The sequence below is a fragment of the Petaurus breviceps genome, unplaced genomic scaffold, assembly GCF_028583685.1.
Source record: "Petaurus breviceps papuanus isolate PSGF00001 unplaced genomic scaffold, PetGlider_PUasm1.0 90895, whole genome shotgun sequence".
In the NCBI taxonomy this organism is placed as follows: Eukaryota; Metazoa; Chordata; class Mammalia; order Diprotodontia; family Petauridae; genus Petaurus; species Petaurus breviceps.
The window spans coordinates 29,093,838-29,113,633 of NW_027187372.1; the positions used below are offsets into that span (position 1 = coordinate 29,093,838).

At 41.8% G+C, this 19,796-nt stretch overlaps 1 protein-coding gene across 2 annotated transcripts in view; it reads left to right on the forward strand.

The window, feature by feature from the left end:
• PRELP (proline and arginine rich end leucine rich repeat protein) overlaps window positions 1-15,202 on the forward strand; it is a 31,104-nt gene extending 15,902 nt beyond the window's left edge. For both annotated transcript variants that reach the window (XM_069074617.1, XM_069074616.1), the window contains one exon: window positions 8,618-15,202. In XM_069074617.1, the coding sequence (XP_068930718.1) occupies window positions 8,618-8,793 (176 nt within the window). In that variant the 3' untranslated portion in view covers window positions 8,794-15,202. The remainder of the gene's footprint in view (window positions 1-8,617) is intronic.
• Window positions 15,203-19,796: the final 4,594 nt, after the last annotated feature.

Sequence of the window (19,796 nt, forward strand, 5' to 3'; positions counted from 1 at the left end):
GAAGAAGAAGAAGAAGAAGAAGAAGAAGAAGAAGAAGAAGAAGAAGAGAAAGAATAGGAAGAGGAAGACAAAGATAGAGAAAAGGAGGAGGAGAAAGAGAGGGAGGGAGAGAGAAAGAAGAGACAGATAGAGAGAATAGGAGAGAAGAGAGAGCAAGAGAGAGAAGAGAAAAGGAGTAGGAAAGATGTAGAGAGGGAAAAGGAAAGGGACAGAAGAGGAGAGAAGAGAGGGATAGAGAGAAGAGAAAAGGAGGAGGAGAGAGGGAGGAAGGGAAAGGGAGAGGAGAAAGAGAGAGAGACAGAGACAGAGGAGAGAGAGAGAGAAGAGAGAGATTTACTTTTTAAGCACAAATTGGAGGATAAGAGCCTGCAAGTTCCATATAAATCAGCAATGTGATATGGAAGACAAAAAATAGTAATGTGATCCTGGATGGCATTAAGAGAGACACAGTGTCCAAGACTAGGGAGGTGATAGTGCTTTCATGCTTATTCTTAGACAATATCTTGAGTGTTGTGTTCAGTCTGGACACCACGTTTTAGAAACCACATTGATAATATGGAGAATATCCAAAAAAGGCAATCAGGATGGTAAAGGACCTTGAGATCATGTCATATGCTAATTGGTTGGAGAAACTAAGGAATGTTTTGCCTTGGAGATGCAAAGATTTGAGCCAGGGAGAATAGCTGTCTTCAAGTGTGTGCAGGGCTGTCAGGCGAAAGATAGATTATCCTTGCTCTGCATGATGTAGAGGGCAGAAATAGGAGCACTATGGGTAGAAGGTGCAAGGAAACAAATCTAGACTGGATATCAAGAAAAAAAAACTCAACAATTAGAGCTGCCTAAAAGTGGAGGTGGCTTCTTTGGGAGACAGTGAGCTCTCCCCTCCTATGGCTGGACTACTTCTTACTGCTGTTAGTTGTAGAGATTCTTGTTCAGGCACAGGTTGGCCTAGATGTTTGTCCAGAGTCTCTGATTCTATACCAGTAGTTCGAGGACAGCTCACATTTGTATGGTTGTTTTAAGGTTCACAGTGTTGCCTTATGACACCCTGCTGAGCTAGATAGCTCAAGAGCTACCATCCCTGTTTTACTGTGGAGGTAACTGAGAGTCAGAGGAGTTAACATGACTTGACCAAAGTGACAGGTAGTAGTTGGCCAGCCTGGAGTTTGAGACCAATGTCTTCCAACTCCAAGTTCAGTGCTCTTTTCACTACACCACAGGTACCTCACTAAACTACAGCTGCCTCTCCAAGGATGACAAAGGGTAAAGAAAAAAAAAACAGTGTGACTAGTTTGTGCTAGTCACTATTGATACAAAGAAAAAAAAATTAGAAAAAGTCCCTGCCCTCAAGGAACTTACATTCTATTGAGAGACAATAGCACACATACATATAATAAATATAGAATATGTATGCAGTATCCTCTCTGGGGTCACTTCGCCAACAGAATATTAATAGTCATAGTCCCCAGAAAGCAGCAGATCACTTCTCTCAGCATCCTAGGGGTACCTCTGAGGTGCTGTGACTTCAAACACCAAAGTTTTTGAGCCCTCACCAGCATGATTTTTTGTCAATTCCATTGTCAGTCTGCTAGTTGAACTCCATTAACTTTTGGAAAAGGGATTTATAGAGAAAGTATAGCAAGAAGGGAACAACTAGGTGTCAGTGGATACAGTTCTGGTTATGAAGTCAGGAAAACTCAGATTTCTGAGTTCAAATCTGACCTCAGATACTTACTAGCTCTGTGACCCTGAACAAATCAGTTAACTTTGTTTGCCTCAGTTTCCTCATCTGTAAGATGAGCTAGAGAAGGAAAAGCCAAACCACTCCAGTATCTTTGCCAAAAAAAAATCCCAAATGGGGTCATGGAGAGTCTACATGACTGAAAACAATTGAACAACAAAAATAGCAAGAATTGGTGCAAAAACATTCTCTCATAAGTTTCTGGTTTCTCCTAGCACTCACAAGGAACCTGGGAAAGTGGGTTCAAACTTAAGTACAAGGGTAGTGAGTTCCATGTGAAGGGAACACATCTCACAAGTGCTGACACTGGAAGTCCTTTTTTTTCCATTTGTGTTCTTATGGATTTCTCTTTAATGCAGTTATCTCCTTGGCTTTGAGGATCAATGCCTTTCTAGAGTCCATAGCCAGCATTTTCTGTCATTTCAAGGAGGCATAATGCTGAAGCTGTCACTTTTTACTGGCTGTCTGCTGATGGAGATATCCATTGGTATCCATAGTGACTAACACAAAGTAGTCACTTTGTTTTTTTTTTTAATTTTGTTGTCAACAACTACAACTCTGGTAGCCACTGCAGTTGCCTGTAGTCACCAGCGGGATCTTTTATGGCACCTCTGGGTCTTCCAAACTCACCAGGTCATCCAGTCACTCCCATCTCAAAATACTCGTACACCTAAGATAGGAAATAACCACAAAAGAAACAGAGACACTGTGTCTTCACAGATACATCAGAACCACGTGGAAGATAGGACATTCCCTCCTTCCCTCACCCACCAGCTCAAAACTGTTCTCCTTGTACCAAGCCACCAAGAAATCAAGAGACTGGTGGGTCAGTGGTTTATACATTTTATGTGCACATTCACTTCTGTCTGAGTCCCTCCTGAGTTATCTCTTCTACTGGCTCCACAGTCAGCATCACCCAGTACCAACCCCTTAGTCATTCATGGCAATTAGGCTTACCAAAGTTTCTACATGGTTGCTTACACTGAAACCAGAGAATATCTGCCCATGGTTCAAGGACTGGAATAAGGCAAGGCACATCTGCCCATACTTCAAAAACTGACCTTCATAAGACTGTGTGGTCAATCCACCTGTGCTACCAATATAAAGTTAATACAAAGTAATGGGGGGGATGCTAGCAACTTGGGGGATCGAGAGAGGCTTCACATAGGAGGCAGCAAAATGACTTTAATGGGAGATTAAGAAGCAGAATTCAGTTCCCAGAAGCAGAGGTGAGTAGAGGGCATTCCATGCCCCAGGACACAGTCTGTATAAAGGTGCTGAGATGGGGCCTGGGATGTTGTATTTGGGGAAGAACATTTAGGCCAGTTTAACTGAACTAGAATGGAGAAGCAATAAGCATTTATGTAGTGCCTACTATTTGTCAGGTACTGTACTTAGCATTTTTGTGGTTGTTGTTTTCTACAAACAACTCACTTGATCACAGTACCCACTATTAATAGCCTCTTATAATTATATGAATATAATTTATTTATAATTATAATTATATTATTAAATTAATATATTAATTATTAATTAAATTAAACAAAATTAAATATAAATAATAGCCTCTTAATTGATTTCCCTCCCTTCAGTCTCTCTCCTTTTTCATCCCTTCTTCCCTCTCGCTACAAAATTAATATTCCTAAGTTTAGTGACCTCTTACTGTAATGGGGATGTATATTTAAAGTCAATATGACTCCAACCTGTCTTTCCAGACTGATCTCATTTACTTCTCTTCATGTACTTTACCTTGTGGCCAAGCTGGCTTGCTTTCCATCCCTCATACACATATCCCATCTCCTACTTCTGCATTTTTGCATAGGCTTTGCCCTGCCTGGAATGCTGTCCCTCTTTACTTCTGCCTCATAGAACCCCTAGTTTCACAGCTTGGGTGCTAGCCCCTACAGGATGTCTTTCCTCATCTCCCTAATTATTACTGATCTTCCACCCTCCCCTCCAAATGCATTGTATTGGCTCTATACATTTTGTGTGATACTTTGGTATCATATATTTCTTTCTTGTTGCATCATGTGTTGCTTTTCTCCCAGTGAAATGCAAGCAGCTTGACAGCAGGGACTATTTTGTTCCTGTCTCTGTGCTCCCAGCACAAGTAGCATGGTGCCTCCCCCCGTCGTAGGCACTCCGTTAATGCTTGTTGAACTGAATAGAAAGCAACAACTCAGTCCTGCCAAGGGCATCAAGGCCCTTTCCTAATTCAAGGTTGTATCGAGGTAGCATGTGAAAACCAGGACAGAAAGAGTCTTCGTGTTGCTATTCAGCTGGCCCATTATACTACCATCCCAGAGCCAATGCTCTGAGCCAGGAGGGCAGATGGATCCAGTTCTGGGCCAGACTGGGAGACCCTTGGGGTCTGCTCTTTCCTAGGTGGCTTTCCTTGTGTCCCTCAAGGAAGTCCATCCACTGGATTATACTCTAAGTTTCCTGAAGTCCAAAGCCCAGAGAACACCAAAGGATCCTATGATTGTGACTGTGTCATAAGGTCAGCGATAGTTACATCCACGACAGCATCACTTAGTCTTGAGGCAGCTAGGTGGTGCAGTGGAAAGAGGACTGGCCCGGAAGTCAGGGAGACCTGAGTTTGAATTCAGTCTCAGATGCTTCCTCACTGTACAATCCTGTGCAAATGACTTAGCCTCGGTCTCCCTCAGTTTCCCCATCTGTACAATGGAGATGATAATAGCACCCATCTCAGGGCTATTGTGAGGACCAAATAAGGTAATATTTGTAAAGCACTTAGCCCAGTGCCTAACCTAGCTCATTGTAGGTGCTTAATAAATGCTTATTCTGTCCCCCTTTCTCAACAATGCAAAGCTTGGGGGAATGATTGTAACAGATAGGTGGTAGCTGATAGGATTGTAGTCTATGTTCACACCCCACACAGGTTACACTCACAGACCCTCCCAAGCTTTCCTTCAGCAATGACTCCATTGAAACCAAGCCTATGATTGTATCTCCACCTACACTGCTGGGACAATGGGGCAGAGATATTGACTTTGTCTGGGCATTGTCATCTGATTGGATAGACTTGGATTCAAGTTCTTCCATTAGAACAGGCACTGTGATATGCATCTGGGAAACTGGAAGAGGTTGTGTTGGCAGAGCAAGACTACTTTGGACAGAGAGTTCCGTTTTGCTGTTGTTCGGTCCTCTTCTTCAACCCATTTGGGGTTTTCTTGGCAAAGATATATAGTGGTTTGCCATTTCCTTCCCCAACTCTTTTTACAGATGAAGAAACTGAGGCAAAAAGGTTAAGTGACTTACCCAGGGTCACACAGCTAGTAAGTGTCTGAGGTCTGATTTGAACTCAGGTCTTCCTGACTCCAGACCCAGCCCTCTCTCCACTTCTAGCAATCCCCAGCTTCCTTCAAAGCACAGCTCCCCCCACAGGAGAACTTTCCTCATCTCTATAATTATGACTGCTCTCCCCTCCTCCTCCAAACGTAGTATATTTACTCTGCATACGGTCTGTATGTGTAATGCTTTAATCCTTGTTTACATTTGGAAAGCCTCATAAGAAGCAGGGTGCTGCAGATTCACTGTGAGGCACATGTTGGAATCCAAGACTGTTGCCCATGTCATCAGTGGTTCCTAAGAATCAGCACTGTATCACTTCTTGTCTGGACTATAGAAATCGCCTCTTAATTGATCTCCTTACCTTTGGCCTCTCCCCTTCTAATCCATCCTCCACACAGCTACAAAATTAATACTCCAAAAGCACAGATCTGACCATGTCACTGCCATGATTAAAAAACTTAAGTGGCCACTTAGTGTCTCTAGAGTAAGATATAAACTTCTCTGTATGAGGAGTTTCCATAAAAGGTCTCATTGGTGACTAGAAGCAGTAGCAGTGACTCTAAGAGTTGTAGTTGTTGACAGCAAAGGAAACTATTGCTTACTCTATCAGTTGCAGTGCCGAGAGAGAGATCTTTAGAAGGAGTTAAATGGAGATCTCTAAAACTGTCAAGGTACCCCACTGCAGATAACCTGATGGGTCTGATGCACGGGCATGACACTCATGCAGGTGAATGAATGGGAGAGGAAGCAAGCTCTGAATCAATCAGAGTAGGCAGAAGGAGACAGGGATGAACAAGCAAGAGAATCCAGAGCCCATGTAGTTGAGGGCCACCTGCCAATCCCAGGCTCTTTAGGATTAGTGATACCAGGGTCAGTATGACCTGTCTTTCAGTGGCAATGTCCCCAGTCACCTACCTTTGTACTGCTGTCAGACCCAGGGTTAGGACCAACAGAAGGGAATCTTAGGGAAAGTATGAAAGAGTTGGGATTAGTCTTACAGGTGGAACAGAGATTTCAGTACTTCTGAGTGTGACTCTACTGAGCCTGCTATAACTCATATTTTTAGTATGGTGTTATTGTCATCTGGCCTGAGGGCACCTAAGACTAGAGACCACAGAAATGCACCTCTTCTAGACTGGGTTTACTTCAATGGGAGTATACATCTTACCCCCAGAACTCCACCAGATTGATAAGAATCCAATTCCATAAGGTAGTGTGCTACATGGATCCAAAGGATAAAGGAAACTCCCAGGGAGGATAGAGGGGACCAGCATTATCTTGACTGTCTGCAGGTTGGACCAAGAAGTCTTTAGCACTTAGAAAGAAAGGAGGGATCAGGGAATAAAACAATTACTGAATGGAGGGACTACTAAAAGGAAAGATATTCATTCCTGTTGGCAGAATTTGAAGATATAAAGTGGGTAAAGAGGATGATTTGAATTGTCCTTAGGACTGCCCAGTCATTAGGAGAAGTACCCGCTTCTTCAGCAAGAAGTCACCCCACCCCTTCCCCAAAAAAGGAGGAGATAAAAATCACCAGTTAAGGGTATACCGAGGCAGACCACATGCAAAGTAACTAGCCCAGATTGAGGCAGTATAGTCCAGCAATTGCCTAGTATGGTAGGGAAGGCCACCTCCCCCCTCAAATAGGAGAATAAAAGGGGATGGGCCTTAGAGGTATGCTCTGTTACTACAACCAGAAAGGAAGGACAGCTGATATATGGGGACAGGAAGACAGCAGCTGCTGCTAATAGCTCTGACGTGAGCACTAACTTTTTACTTACTCTAAGGATAACTATAGGTAATATAGAAAATAAGGAGATAATATAATATATAAATGTAATATATTTTGCTAATTTATTAATAAATTAACACCCAATAATACTAAATTAAAATAATTTATTTTATTAATATAATATATGTAACTGTAATGTATAAATAAATATAATATATAGAATAAGGTTGATATTTAAATGGCCCCTTTATCCATCCATTACAAAATCATGTGTGTTGGAAGGAAGAAGAGTAAGAGTCCAGTGAGATTTTTTTGGGGGGTAGATCAGAATGACTCAGGGGAGATCTGCTTGATCTAAGTGGCTTTCCTTGTGTGACATGTGTCACTGAAGAAGTCTTGTGTTCCAGACTGTGCTGTAGACTTCCTCCAGGCTTCAGCAGAGAGAACAACCACTGAGCGAAGATGATAAAGTCAATAACAGTTGTGACTGGAACCATCCCTACCAAGCACTGCCCTGTTCTCTTAGCTGTCTGTGTTTGTGTCAGAGGTCGAGACCCTGTCAGATTAGATTCAATGTAAAAATTACATTCTCAGTAATATTTAAGATAACGAGTATATATATTATGTATCTATACTATATATATAATAAGTAGTTAATGGAAAGAGTCCTGGACTTGGGGGTCAGGAGCTCTGGGTTCAAATCAGCTCTGACTTTTACTATGTATGAAAGTATGGGCAATTAAGTTTCAGTATCCTACTTAACAAAGGAGATAAAAATACATGCTTCATAAGGCTGTTGTGAGGAAAGTGTTTTATAAATGTTAAAGTGCTGTGAAATAGTATTCTTTTGTATGGCACTGTATGATTTTCAGATATTTTTATACATACCATCTCCCTAGGTCCCTTGACAAAAATCGCCAAGAACTGTTTTAATTTCGTCTTTGTATCCTTGGCATCTGGCACAGACTCATATTTAGCCGGTTGTTAACAAATGTTTGTTGTTTGATTAAATGTCACCGAAATCTTGTGAATAGGTAAGTCAGATTTTCCTATCTAGCAATGTCTAGCACTCCCATTCTATAGATGAAAAAACTGAGGCTGAGAGTAGATAAGTAACTTGGCAAGGTCATCCTGCTAACAAATAGTGGTCAGAACTAGAATCTTTTCTTCCCATTATTATATTTAGTTATCTCTAGTCCAGATTAAATCAGTGAAATGAAGAAAACATATCGCTAGCAGCAAGGTGTGTTTACATTCAGAGCATCTAGCCCTAATATTCTCTGGCCAGAAGTCAGGATGGTGAAAGGAGACAGTATCTCCAGATGCACAGCCATTTCCAATCAGACTTAGACCAGGTGCAGATTTGTTGAGCAGAGAGGAGCTGGGAGGCAGGTGGATATTCAGTGTTGTGTAAGGGAGGGAAACCAGACATCACAGGCTGCTAGAAATATGTGCCGGGGAGCCAGCGTACAGAACCCTGCAGCATATGGAGGAATAGCTATTCTTAGACTATTTCCCCTAGCCACCCAGGGTCAGAGAGAACACTGTAATACAGAGTCATCATTTCCTAACTTTAGCTCTCAGGCAGCAGACAGCACATTCATGACACTTCACCAGGGACATGCATAATGGGGACCACAAGCACACACACCCAAGGAAAGCTACCCAGGAAACATCAGACCCCCACCCCCACCTTCAAGTCACCCAGAAATCCTGATTACAGCTGTGTCCCTGCTGGAATTTCTTCCCCATCCCAGTTCCAACCCATGTCTACTACCTTCTTCCATTGCCTTATCCTTTTCTCCTTTCTCTTTCTTTCTTCATAGAAATCAATGGGACCCAGATCTGCCCCAACAACCTGGTTGCATTCCATGACTTCTCCTCAGACTTGGAAAATGTGCCACACCTCCGCTACCTGCGGCTTGATGGGAACCAGCTGAAGCCACCTATCCCACTGGACCTGATGATGTGTTTCCGGCTCCTGCAGTCTGTGATCATCTAACTCTCACCTTGATGCCTACTGGACATACAAGAAGACACTTGAACACCTCTCGGTCAGGGGTGGCCCGTGTCTCCACTTCCTGACTTGCTCTATGGCCTTTTCTACCTTCTCTGATCTTTCCCTTTCTCCACCCATGTAGGGTTCCCTAAGGAAAGGAGGAGGACAGTTCCACACCCCTTACTGGACTTCCCTTCTCTCATGTGAGAGTATAAAGTCTAAGAACTTACTGTTGACCCACAAGGTTCAAAGAACTGTCTCTCCTACATATAAACACCCACCCCAAACTTCTTGCCAGATGTAGTCTCCTTTTTTAGGAGCCCCTTCACCCACCTGGAAGTGTCAAATTATATGTGCCTTTCCAACCTCCTTCTTTCTCGGTTTCACCCTTACTTACTCTCTCCCCACTTTACCATTCCAATAATGGTCTGGTTCATGAAATGGCATCTAGATTATTGACCTTGATCTAGGAGAGAAGATGTCTCTTTCTCTTCTCAAACAGGTCTCAAAGGCCTTGACCTAGGAAAGGAGATATGTCTTCCCAAAGAGGTCTAGAAAACACCTTTTGTAGTTGCCCTTTTGGCAGTTCTAGCCCAGGAGAGAAAAGAAATCTTTGTCATTATCTATTCTACTGCTTTCTTCTCCCAGGATTATGCAGGGTTTCTATATCCACAGCTGTTTCTTCTTCTATTCCCCATTGGCATTAAGCCTAAAATGGGAAGATCTTTGCCCCATTGTCACAGCCTCTTGTTTAATAGAAAGAGTGTCAAGGAATTACCAAGAATGTCTTCTAGAAAGAAGTAGATCTGGCATTCTAGCAAGGGTCAATCTCAGGCATCCTCATACCTTCTTGATTAGCTTTTGAAATGGATAGATAGTCTCATGATGACGTCAGCTGAGGGTCTATTTGCACTTTCTGAGAACTCTAGGCTAGAAGCTTCCCCCTTCCTCCCGTATGTATATCCTCTCACATCTTCAAGACTGTAGGAGCAAAGAAAGAGCAGTGAGTAGAGGGGAAGGTGGGAGGAGGGAATTATGAAGTATCTACAGAGAATGGGTTGGGTGAGGCAGAATGCAGGAATAGAAATGACATTTGTGGAAGAGCAGAGCCTCCAAATCTCCTTGGACCACCCACAGGGAGATGTCTAATGCCTTCAAGGCACTCAATTCTCATATTATTGGGCTTGGTCATTCACCAATGCCAACTTCATCATCTGGTATCTGTCTATGTGGCTCTGAATTAGTCAAATTAGCAGCTGGAGACTTCCACCACCTACCCAATATTTCTACTACTCAGAGTGTAGCAGAGAAAGTAGAGAGAATGGGAGGGACAACTGGATACCTTCCAGAAGCTTCTTCCATCATGTGGAAATGCACCTCCATGTCTAAGATGAAACGCATTAGTGACACCTAGTGGTCAGTGGAGGTCAGTGCTATGAGCTCCCTTCTTTGACTTAGGACTTCCTGGCCTCTTGTTTTTTGTCATGGTCAGTTAGTATAAATGCTGGTGATGTCTTTTTTTTTTTTTAATGGTCCTCACCTGGAACCAGCTCTGACTTAAAAGTGACAAAGGAGGTTACATATCACAGTCTCCCACGATATCCACATCTTGGAAGGCCATGGACATCTTTGAGCATTGACTCTTCCTGCTTATGACTGTGACAAGTGGTCAGAGTGGATCACAGAAAAATGACCCCTAGCATTAGAGCCAGGTTCTGTCAGAGGCTTCCAGGTCAGAGATACCTGATCAGCATAGGTTCTGTTTTACCAACACTGATCTTGTAACACATGCTGGGGATCTGAGACTCCAGTTTGGGATCCACTTTTCAATCTGTTTAAGGATCTATTTTGGGAATCCATGATTAAAATCCAGTTGGGACCCGGAGGAAACTAGTTTAAAATCTCATCTTTCCCCTTTTATGACTGATTTTTCAATGGGATAGGTCCTAAGCTTCCATTCCCCTTCTCAATAATTTATTCCCTCTTCCCTTGCCTAATAACCATGTTCCATTCTATGGGCCTCTCCCTCCCACTTTCTTTCTTTTCTTCTTGCCTGGCCCCCAGGTTACAGCCCTTGGCTGGTCTCCAAGGCATACCCGGGGTACTGATAAGAGTACTTCAGTCTTCCTTCCTTTGGAGAAGATTCTTCTCTCCTGGTCACTATCTCTCCTAGGTTTTTTTTTTTTTATTAGATGGCCTTGTTCCACCTCTTTTAGTACAAAACTATTTTCCCCTTTGTCACATTGCTCCAAGTGGGCTTATATTATTCTATGTATGGCTCCCTCCTTTTCTCCATCTTACCATCACCACCATCTCCTGAACTCCCCCTTTCAATGGAGTTTCATGCACGCTTTGATAAATCATTTCTATTCTAGAATATTTTTAATCTCCCAACACTGAATACTACCAGCTTTCCCTTATTCTCATATTTATGGCATTGCTCACTCAGATTTATTTCTTTTTCCATTCTTTTTCCTCCATTTGATAGGGGGGAAATTGCATTTTATTATCCTTAGAGACTTCCTTTCCGCTGAAAGATCTCATAGGTAATGTCTGTGGCAGAATTACCATTCCAAATTCCTTAAGCAAGTCATTTCAACTCTCCAGGCTTTGTTTTTTAATAAAATCCATGAGTTGAAGAGGATCTGAAAGGTCCTCCAGTCCAGCCACTGTGTCAAGATTCCATAAGCTCTGATGCCGGCACACCTCAAGAAGGTGTCGTTAAGATTGCATCTGTCATTGATATTACAAAAGAATCATTCTCAACTTTATCCTTCAAGCAGCTTGAAAAAACATCCTGATAAACAAGATTCCATGAAGGAATGAATCACAAATACATATGGGAAACTATCCAAGAAATACCAGATCAACCCTTCATCTTCAAGTTATACTATTCTTCCACTGAGATCTCACCTAATGCTCATCCTCTCCCTCCTGTCAACTAACATAGTGTAGCTATTCATTTTGTAGACATAGTACTAAGTTTTTTCATTTTAGGACATACTAGTCCTGCAGGCAGTCTCAAAGTAGAAAAGAGGCTAATTAGGAGTAATGACAGGAGCTACTCACTTCCTTATCCTATACTTCAACTGCTCTGTATTCTTGATTGTGGGGTTACACCTTAATGAAAGATGAATCCCCTCTTTAGAATCCCATGTCCATCTGCTCTTTGCTTGAATACATCTGTCAACAAAGAACTGAGTATCCATTTTCTTTTCAGATCACTCCAATTGCTTAAAATTCCTTCTTCTCTTGAGCTGTTCTGCCTCCTTGTGATATTCATGGGATCCTAGTTCTTCCTTCTAAGACCAAGAAAATGAAGTCCAATCCCTCTTATACAAAAGAGTCCTTCAAACATTTTAAAATAGTTGCCATTCTTCCTCCCCCCCAAACCTGTCTTCTCTTCTTCAGTCTAAACATCCCTAATTTCTCCAACCTTTTCTCATATGATTTCATTTTGAGTCTTTCTACCATCCTGGGTACCCTTCTCTGGACACATTATGGTTTGTGAGTGTACCTCTTCAGAACTGAACGTATTATTTCTAGTGATATCTGATGAAGAAAAGAGTAGAGTAAGGGCTATCGCCTCCTTTCTTCTGTACGTAATGCCTCTCTTGATGCAGTCCAATGTCCCATTTCATTTTTTTGGCTACCATACATCATTGACTCTTATTTCCATTCACTAAATCTCCAAATCCTCACGTGAGCTGCTACATAGTCATGTCTAGCCCATTTGTAACAAAAATGTAAGACTTTCTATTTTTCTCTATTAAATTTCATGTTAGATTTAATCTATCATTGTAGTGTCTTGAGGTCTTTATGTCTCTGCTTTTAAAAATGCAATGCATTTGCTTTCCCTCCCTGTTCATATCCTCAACAAATTTGGTAAGTATGTCATCTATGACTTTTTCCTTGTAAATTTGTCGAACCAAACAGCACCAAGGACAGATCCTTCAAGCAAGACAAAAGATTTCTTTCCATATTGACATCAATCCATTAGTCAACACTCTTTAGGTCTGGTCTTTCAGTCAGTTATAAATTCACCTAAATGTTCTTTAGTGAGCCCACATATTTCTCAGTCTTGTCTATGAGGATATCATTAGAACATTTGTCAAGTGGCTTGCTGCAATCCAGATATACTGTCATCACAATCTTCTCTTGATTTACCAGTCTAATTAGTAATTCTGTCAAAAATAAAAAAGAGAATGAAATGATTTGTCCTTAGTGAATCCAAACCTAGCTCAGCTGACAGACCTATACATTCAATAATCTGAGCTATAATTTTACCAGGCCTTGGACACTGCATTTATTGGTCTATGGTTTTCAACATCCACCTTTTCTTCCCCCCTCCTTTTTGAAAACTGGCACATTTGATTATCTCCAGTCACTTCTTCTATTCTCCATGATTCTTCAAAGACCATTAACGACAATCACGTACACAAGAAATGAAGATACTCTGGGATATAGTTGTGCAAACCAAGTGTATTTCCTTATCTGGAAAACTGTAAGGTTGGACTAAATAATTTATAGTGCTTATATCTACCCATTCTAGAATCTACTTTGGCTCTAGATTTTAAATATTCCTTTGGTTAGATCTACAATCTAGGATCTTGGGGATTAAAAATTCTAGAACCATATATAATGTTAGAACTGCAAGGGGCCTTAATGGTCACCTTGTCCATTTCCCTCATGTTGTCGTTGAGGAAACTAAGGGACTAAATGCCCTCCCTGAGGTAGTCGGTGATAGAACTGGGACTAGACACTAGTTCTCCAGACTCCAGTCCAGTACACATCACTATTAGACACTTCCCATCCTTCCCACTCCCTTTTGCCACTTTTAGACATTTTCTTGGTAGCCTTTGATGTAAGCGACCCACATTTTTTTCAGGATAGGAAGGCAAACTTCTATAATAGTAGATTTGAGCTGTACCTCTGCCCTCCTTCCTAGTGTCAACACAGGACATCCCCAATTCCTTTAGCTGGTATTGTTCTTTTGGGCTTGATATTATAGGGATTAACCAAAGTGGGATCAAGGAACCATACTTCTTAATCCATCCTGCCCTCTGCTTTCCTACCATATTCTCAACCCTGCAGATAGCAGGTACTTAATAAATGCTTATGGATTAAATTTACGGTGAATTGAGTATATCCCAGCACCTGGTTTTTACTGCTTCTCATCATAGTGAGGAGGCAGTACAGACCCGATGTCTAACAATATGGTAGTGGGAGCTACAGGCATTCAGCATCAGGCTCCTCTCCATACAACTTGTTGAAAGTGTTTCACAGTGATGTTCCTGCCCTGCTCTCTTTCACCATCATTCCATAGTCTGTCCTGGGTGACACTCATTCTGACCCCCAGTTCTGTCTTTCAACAGAGCCCTACCCTGGGCATCAGGGTGGGAATGAGCAGAGGCAGAGGAGGTGGTGGGTTATGAAGGAGAGACTATGGCTGTACTGTGAAACCCCAAATGTGATGGGGGGAGATAGAGCACAGAGGAGAGCATGTCAATATTGAGTTGTGCATATAGAATACACCTATATCACACACATACACACACACACAGAAAACAAGTGGAAGTTAGTATTGTGAATAGGCTATAAACCTTAATCAATTAACTATTTATCATAAAGAGCAGCCACTGTATTTGTGACACTGAACTGAACCCCAAGGGAATAGGGTAGTTATAGACAATTCTCAAAACTTAATTCCTGCCTTCTAGAGGTTTCCAATGTCTCTATCTTCTTTTCTTCTCTTCATTTTACCTCCATTTCCTGTCCTCTTTGTAGAATCCAGATGCCATTTTACAGAAGACCTCTTCCCCTGGCTATTAATTAATTAGTAGATTAAGTAATTTACTCTTCTGGTTCCAATTAGTTCCTCTAAGACTCCTGCTTAAAGTCAGCATTTTACTGGAGATATAAGCAGCCAGGCTTCTATGGCTAAGTCAAGGTCCTTTCCTTACATATGACTTGTCACCTCTGTCCCTCTCACTTGGTGGTCAGGTAAGCACTACTCCCATGGTCCCTAGGGGGAGGGAAGGTGGGATCTCTATATGTCCCATACAAATCAGAGCTGATTGATTTGAAGCGTAAACATAAGCCTCATGGCACCGTCCTCTTTCTCCTCCTCTTCCTCCTCAGTTTGTACCCTTGTTCCCCATGGCAGTAGCAAGCTGGATAGTCTCAGAGGTAAGCTGGCTTTAGAGCCAATCCCATCTATTGCTTTCTCTCGGATGCCTTTCACCTCCACATCTTCATAGACAAAAGCCTCTATGCTGTATGTATACAAATATAACATGTGCATGTACTTATCCATTGTACGTGTATCCACTCTTGGTCATGTTAACGCTGTGGAGCTTTTTTCCCTTCTCACATTTTCCATATGAGTGGAAATAAAACCGTATGAAAGGAATCCTGCCTGAGTTTGTTGGTGTTGGTAAATCATCGAATTTGCTCCTTTCTGATTTTATCCTGTTGCTAATCCTGCCTCTCATCTCTCTCAGGGAGACAATTGGTGCAAAGATACAAGAGTTAAAGAAGTCACAGAATTAAGGACAGTGACAGCTAACAGGACTTTGGAGTCTGTTCTTTTTTTCTTTTCACTTGCCATGGTATAGAAGAAAGTCTGCTCCATTTGGAACCAGAGGACTTAGGTTCAAATTCTGGCTCTTCCATTACAATCTGTGTGACTTTGGACAAGTCACTTAACCCCTTAGGGCATCAGTTCCCTCACCTGTGAAATAAGAGAGTCAAATTCGATCACCCCCAAAGCCCTCTCCAGCCCTACATCTGTGATCCTGTGACATTTTGTATTACATCTTAAGGCTTTCAGAATATTTTGTATACACTCTCCTTTGAGACTCTCAACAATCTTTAATGTCCTACAGGTATTATTATTATTTTCATTTTGTAGATGAGGAAACTGAGGCTGAGAGAAGTATGAGTCGCTCATAGTCACACAGCTAATAAATGTTGGAAGTAGGATTTGAACTTAGATCTTCCAAATTCCAAGGCCAGCATTCTTATCTGCTAAGTCACTCTGTCATTCCATGTCTTTTTCTTGGTCACTGGTCCCCAGACGCTCAATGTTCAGAGACGTTCCCCTTCCTCCTTACCTGACTGACTCTTGCTATGTTTTCTGACTAATATTTCAGATTCTCTCAGTCTATAACTCACCTCTACAGTGTTTTTCAAGTTTACAAAGCACTATCCCCACAATCCTGTGAAATTATAAAGCAGGTCATTAAATCGATGATCTGTCAATATAGCTCTGTTTTATAGAAGGGGAAATTGGGTCTTGCCCAGGATTTCTCCAACAGTAAGTATCAGAAATGGTCAATGGATATGAACAGGCAGTTCTCAGAAGATGAAATTAAAGATATCTATAAGCATATGAAAAAATGTTCTAAATCACTAGTGATTAGAGAAATGCAAATCAAAACAACTCTGAGGTACCTCATCTCACCAGCCAGATTGGCTAAGAGGACAAGACAGGAAAATGATAAATGCTGGAGAGTATGTGGAAAAATTGGAACACTAATGCATTGTTGGTGGAGTTGTGAACTGATCCAACCATTTTGGAGAGCAATCTGGAACTATGCCCAAAAGGCTATAAATAAATGCATACCCTTTGACCTAGCAATATCACTTCTAGGGTTATATCCCAAAGAGATCAGGGAAGTGGGAGGAGGATCTGTATGTACAAAAATATTTATAGCGGCTCTTTTTGTGGTGGCAAAGAATTGGAAATCAAGGGGATGTCCATCAATTGGGGAATGGCTGAACAAGTTGTGGTATATGAATGTAATGGAACACTACTGTGCCATAAGAAAGGAGGAGCAGATGGACTTCATAATAACCTGGAGAGACTTATATAAACTGATACTGAGCGAGAAGAGCAGAACCAGGAGAAATCTGTACACAATCACAGACACGACGTATGTATGATGACCAACTTCAATAGATTGGGCTCCTCTCAGCAATGCAAGATTATAAGACAACTCCAAAAGACTCATGATCGAAAGAGTTAACCGCATTCAGAGAAAGAGATGCGGAGTCTGAATGCAGACTGAAACAAACTACTTGCTGTGTTTCTTTTTCTTGTTTGGTTTTGTTTCCTCTTTCACACTGATCATTCCATCAGTTATAATCCTTCTTTACAACCTGACTAATGATTAATGTGAAGATATTTGTAGATCCTATATTTGAGTGCATGCTGCCATGGGGGGAAGGGGAGAGGAGAGGGAGGGGGGAGAAAATTTGAAACTCAAGGGACTGTGAAACTGAATGTTGTAAACTAAAAGTAAATAAACACATCCATTTAAAAAACAGTAAGTATCAGAGATGAGATTTGAACCCAGATCTCCCAACTCCAAGTCTAGCACTCTTTCCATCATATTACATTGGTTAATGTTTGTGAAGTGCCTTTTCCAAAACTTTTTCTCTTCTTAAGCCCCCTATTGCTATTGAGGGCACCACCATCATCCCAGTCCCCCAGGATCATGATCTAGGCATCATCTTCGGCTCCTTGCTCTCTTACAACCGCATCTCCAATCTGCCACCAAGTCCTGATTCTACCTTCAGAACATCTCTTGTATATATCCCCTTCCCTCTCAGGTATTGCCATCACCCTGGCGAAGGTCTTCATCATATCACACCTGGACTATTGCAATAGCCTGCTGGTAGCTCTCTCTAACTCAAGTCTCTACCTATTTCAGTTCATCCTCCATCCAGTTTTCGAAGTGATCTTCCCAGAGTGCAGATCTGCCCATGTTACCTCCCCCAAACCCCATCATTCAATAAACTTCAGTGGCTCCCTATTACCTCTAGCATCAAATATAAAATCCTGTTTGACTTTTAAAGCCCTTTACAACCTGACTCCTTCCTTCTCTTCCATTATTTTTAGACCTTACTCCTTTTACACATCCTCTGCAAATCCAATGCCACTAGCTTCTTTTCTATTCTTCCAACAAAGCACTGTATCTCCCAGTTCTGTGAATTTTCACTGGCTGTTCCCTTTGTCTGGAATGCTCTCCCTCCTTCCCTCTCCCTCCCGGCTTCCTTTCAGATTCAATTAAAATCCCACCTTTCCTAATTCCCCTTAATACTAGTACTTTCCTCTCTCTGATTACCTCCAATTTACCCTGCATGTCTTGCTTGTATATAATTTTCACATTGTCTCTTCCATTATACTGTGAACTCCTTGAGAGCAGGGACTATGTTTTGCCTTTTTTTTTTTTTTGTATCTCCAAGGCTTAGCACACTGGTTGGCACAAAACAGACACTTAATAAATGCTTGTTGACTTGACTTAACCTATGTGCCAAGCAAAGTGGTAGACACTGCAGGACATACAAGCAGACCATCTAATCTAGTGAAAGAGGCAAGTGTGGGGACAAAGGATCCTTTGTTTAGTGTTGCAAGGTAGGGCCTTGATCCCATGCTTGGTAGATTGATGGCACTGGGAAGATCTGATCGTGCAAGTTGGTAGAAGGGCTCCAAAGTAGCAACACCTTTGGAGGAACCTGAGTTTAGGTGAGAATTACTGAGAGAGGGAGGACCCAGGTGGGTTCTTCTTCAAATGCAACTATGTTGGGGAGCCAGGCTCAGGTACTAGGTGGATTGGAGCAGGATTAACAAGACTCAGAAATAGTATTGACCATCTGAGGTCAATACTCAATCAGTGCCTAGATTAGGGACATCTCAGTTACCATGTGCTTTAATTTCAGAATGACTGGACTTTCTAAGTCTGTTGGGCTTTTCTTCCCCTTTAGTAAGGCTTACAAAGCATGGAGGTGAGGGTGGATAGTCCTAACCTGCAATTCAATTTGTATAGGGAGCTGCCAATAAGATAATTCCCTCTACCGATGCTGATCATCACCTATTCTGCAATTTATGGTCTTGGAAAGTTGCTTGGAGGACTGGCAAATCAGGTGATTTACCCAGAATTGCCCAGCCAGGATTTGTCAAAGAATCTAGGTCTTCCACACCTCAAAACCAGCTGAGCCATGCCACCTTTCAAAGTATTTTTCAGACATTATTTCATTTGATTCTCACAAAAACCCTGGGAAGCAATTGTGTAAGGCTTGTAATATTTAACAGATTAGAAAACTAAGACTAGTGGTTAAGTGAGCTGCACCAAATTACCTAGCTAATGAGCAGGAAAACACAAAACAAAATGAAACAAAATGGTCTTCAAACTCAGAGACAATGAAGAGTGGTGGAAACAGAGCTGAATCTGGAGTCTGAGGCCAGCTATTTATTACATGTGTGAATTTGGACAAATTACTTAACAGTCCAGGACCTCTGTTTGCTCATCTGTTTAAATAGGTCTCTGGGGTCCCTTCCCACTCTAAATCCATTGACTTCAGGATACTGGTTGGCACTGGTATCACATTAATTAATCTATGATTAGGATTTTGCCACAGCATAGGATTTGAAGCTGGTGGGGCCTTGGATCATCTAAGCTAACACCACCATTTTATAGAAGAGGAAGCTGAGACCTAGAGAGCTGAAATTATTTCCCTAAAGGCCTATACCTATACCAAAGGCCAAGGGTGAATGTCCAAATGACCTCTTGATACAAGGCCAGAATTTGAACCCATATCTACTGGTTCAGGATCTTCTTTTCCCCAGTCGTCCTTAATCTTGGTGCCTTCCCTCAGTTCATCCTGTATGGATCTTCCTTGTCCATGGTTGTTTCCATGCTGTCTCTCCTAATGTGAGCTACTTGAGAGCAGGGATTAGTTTTTTGCTCATTTAGTTTTTCATTTGTTCATTTTGCCTTTCTTTGTAACCCCAGTGCTTAATGCAGTGCCTGGCACATAATAGGTGCTTTAAAAATATGTTAGTTGACTGACTGCATGTTCTCTGACTCCAAATTCAAGTCAGTTGCTAGAAAAGCCCTTTTGAAAGGCCTAACCTTCATCTCATGTGCCTTTAGAGGAAGGAAAGAAGGAAGGAAGGAAGGAAGGAAGGAAGGAAGGAAGGAAGGAAGGAAGGAAGGAAG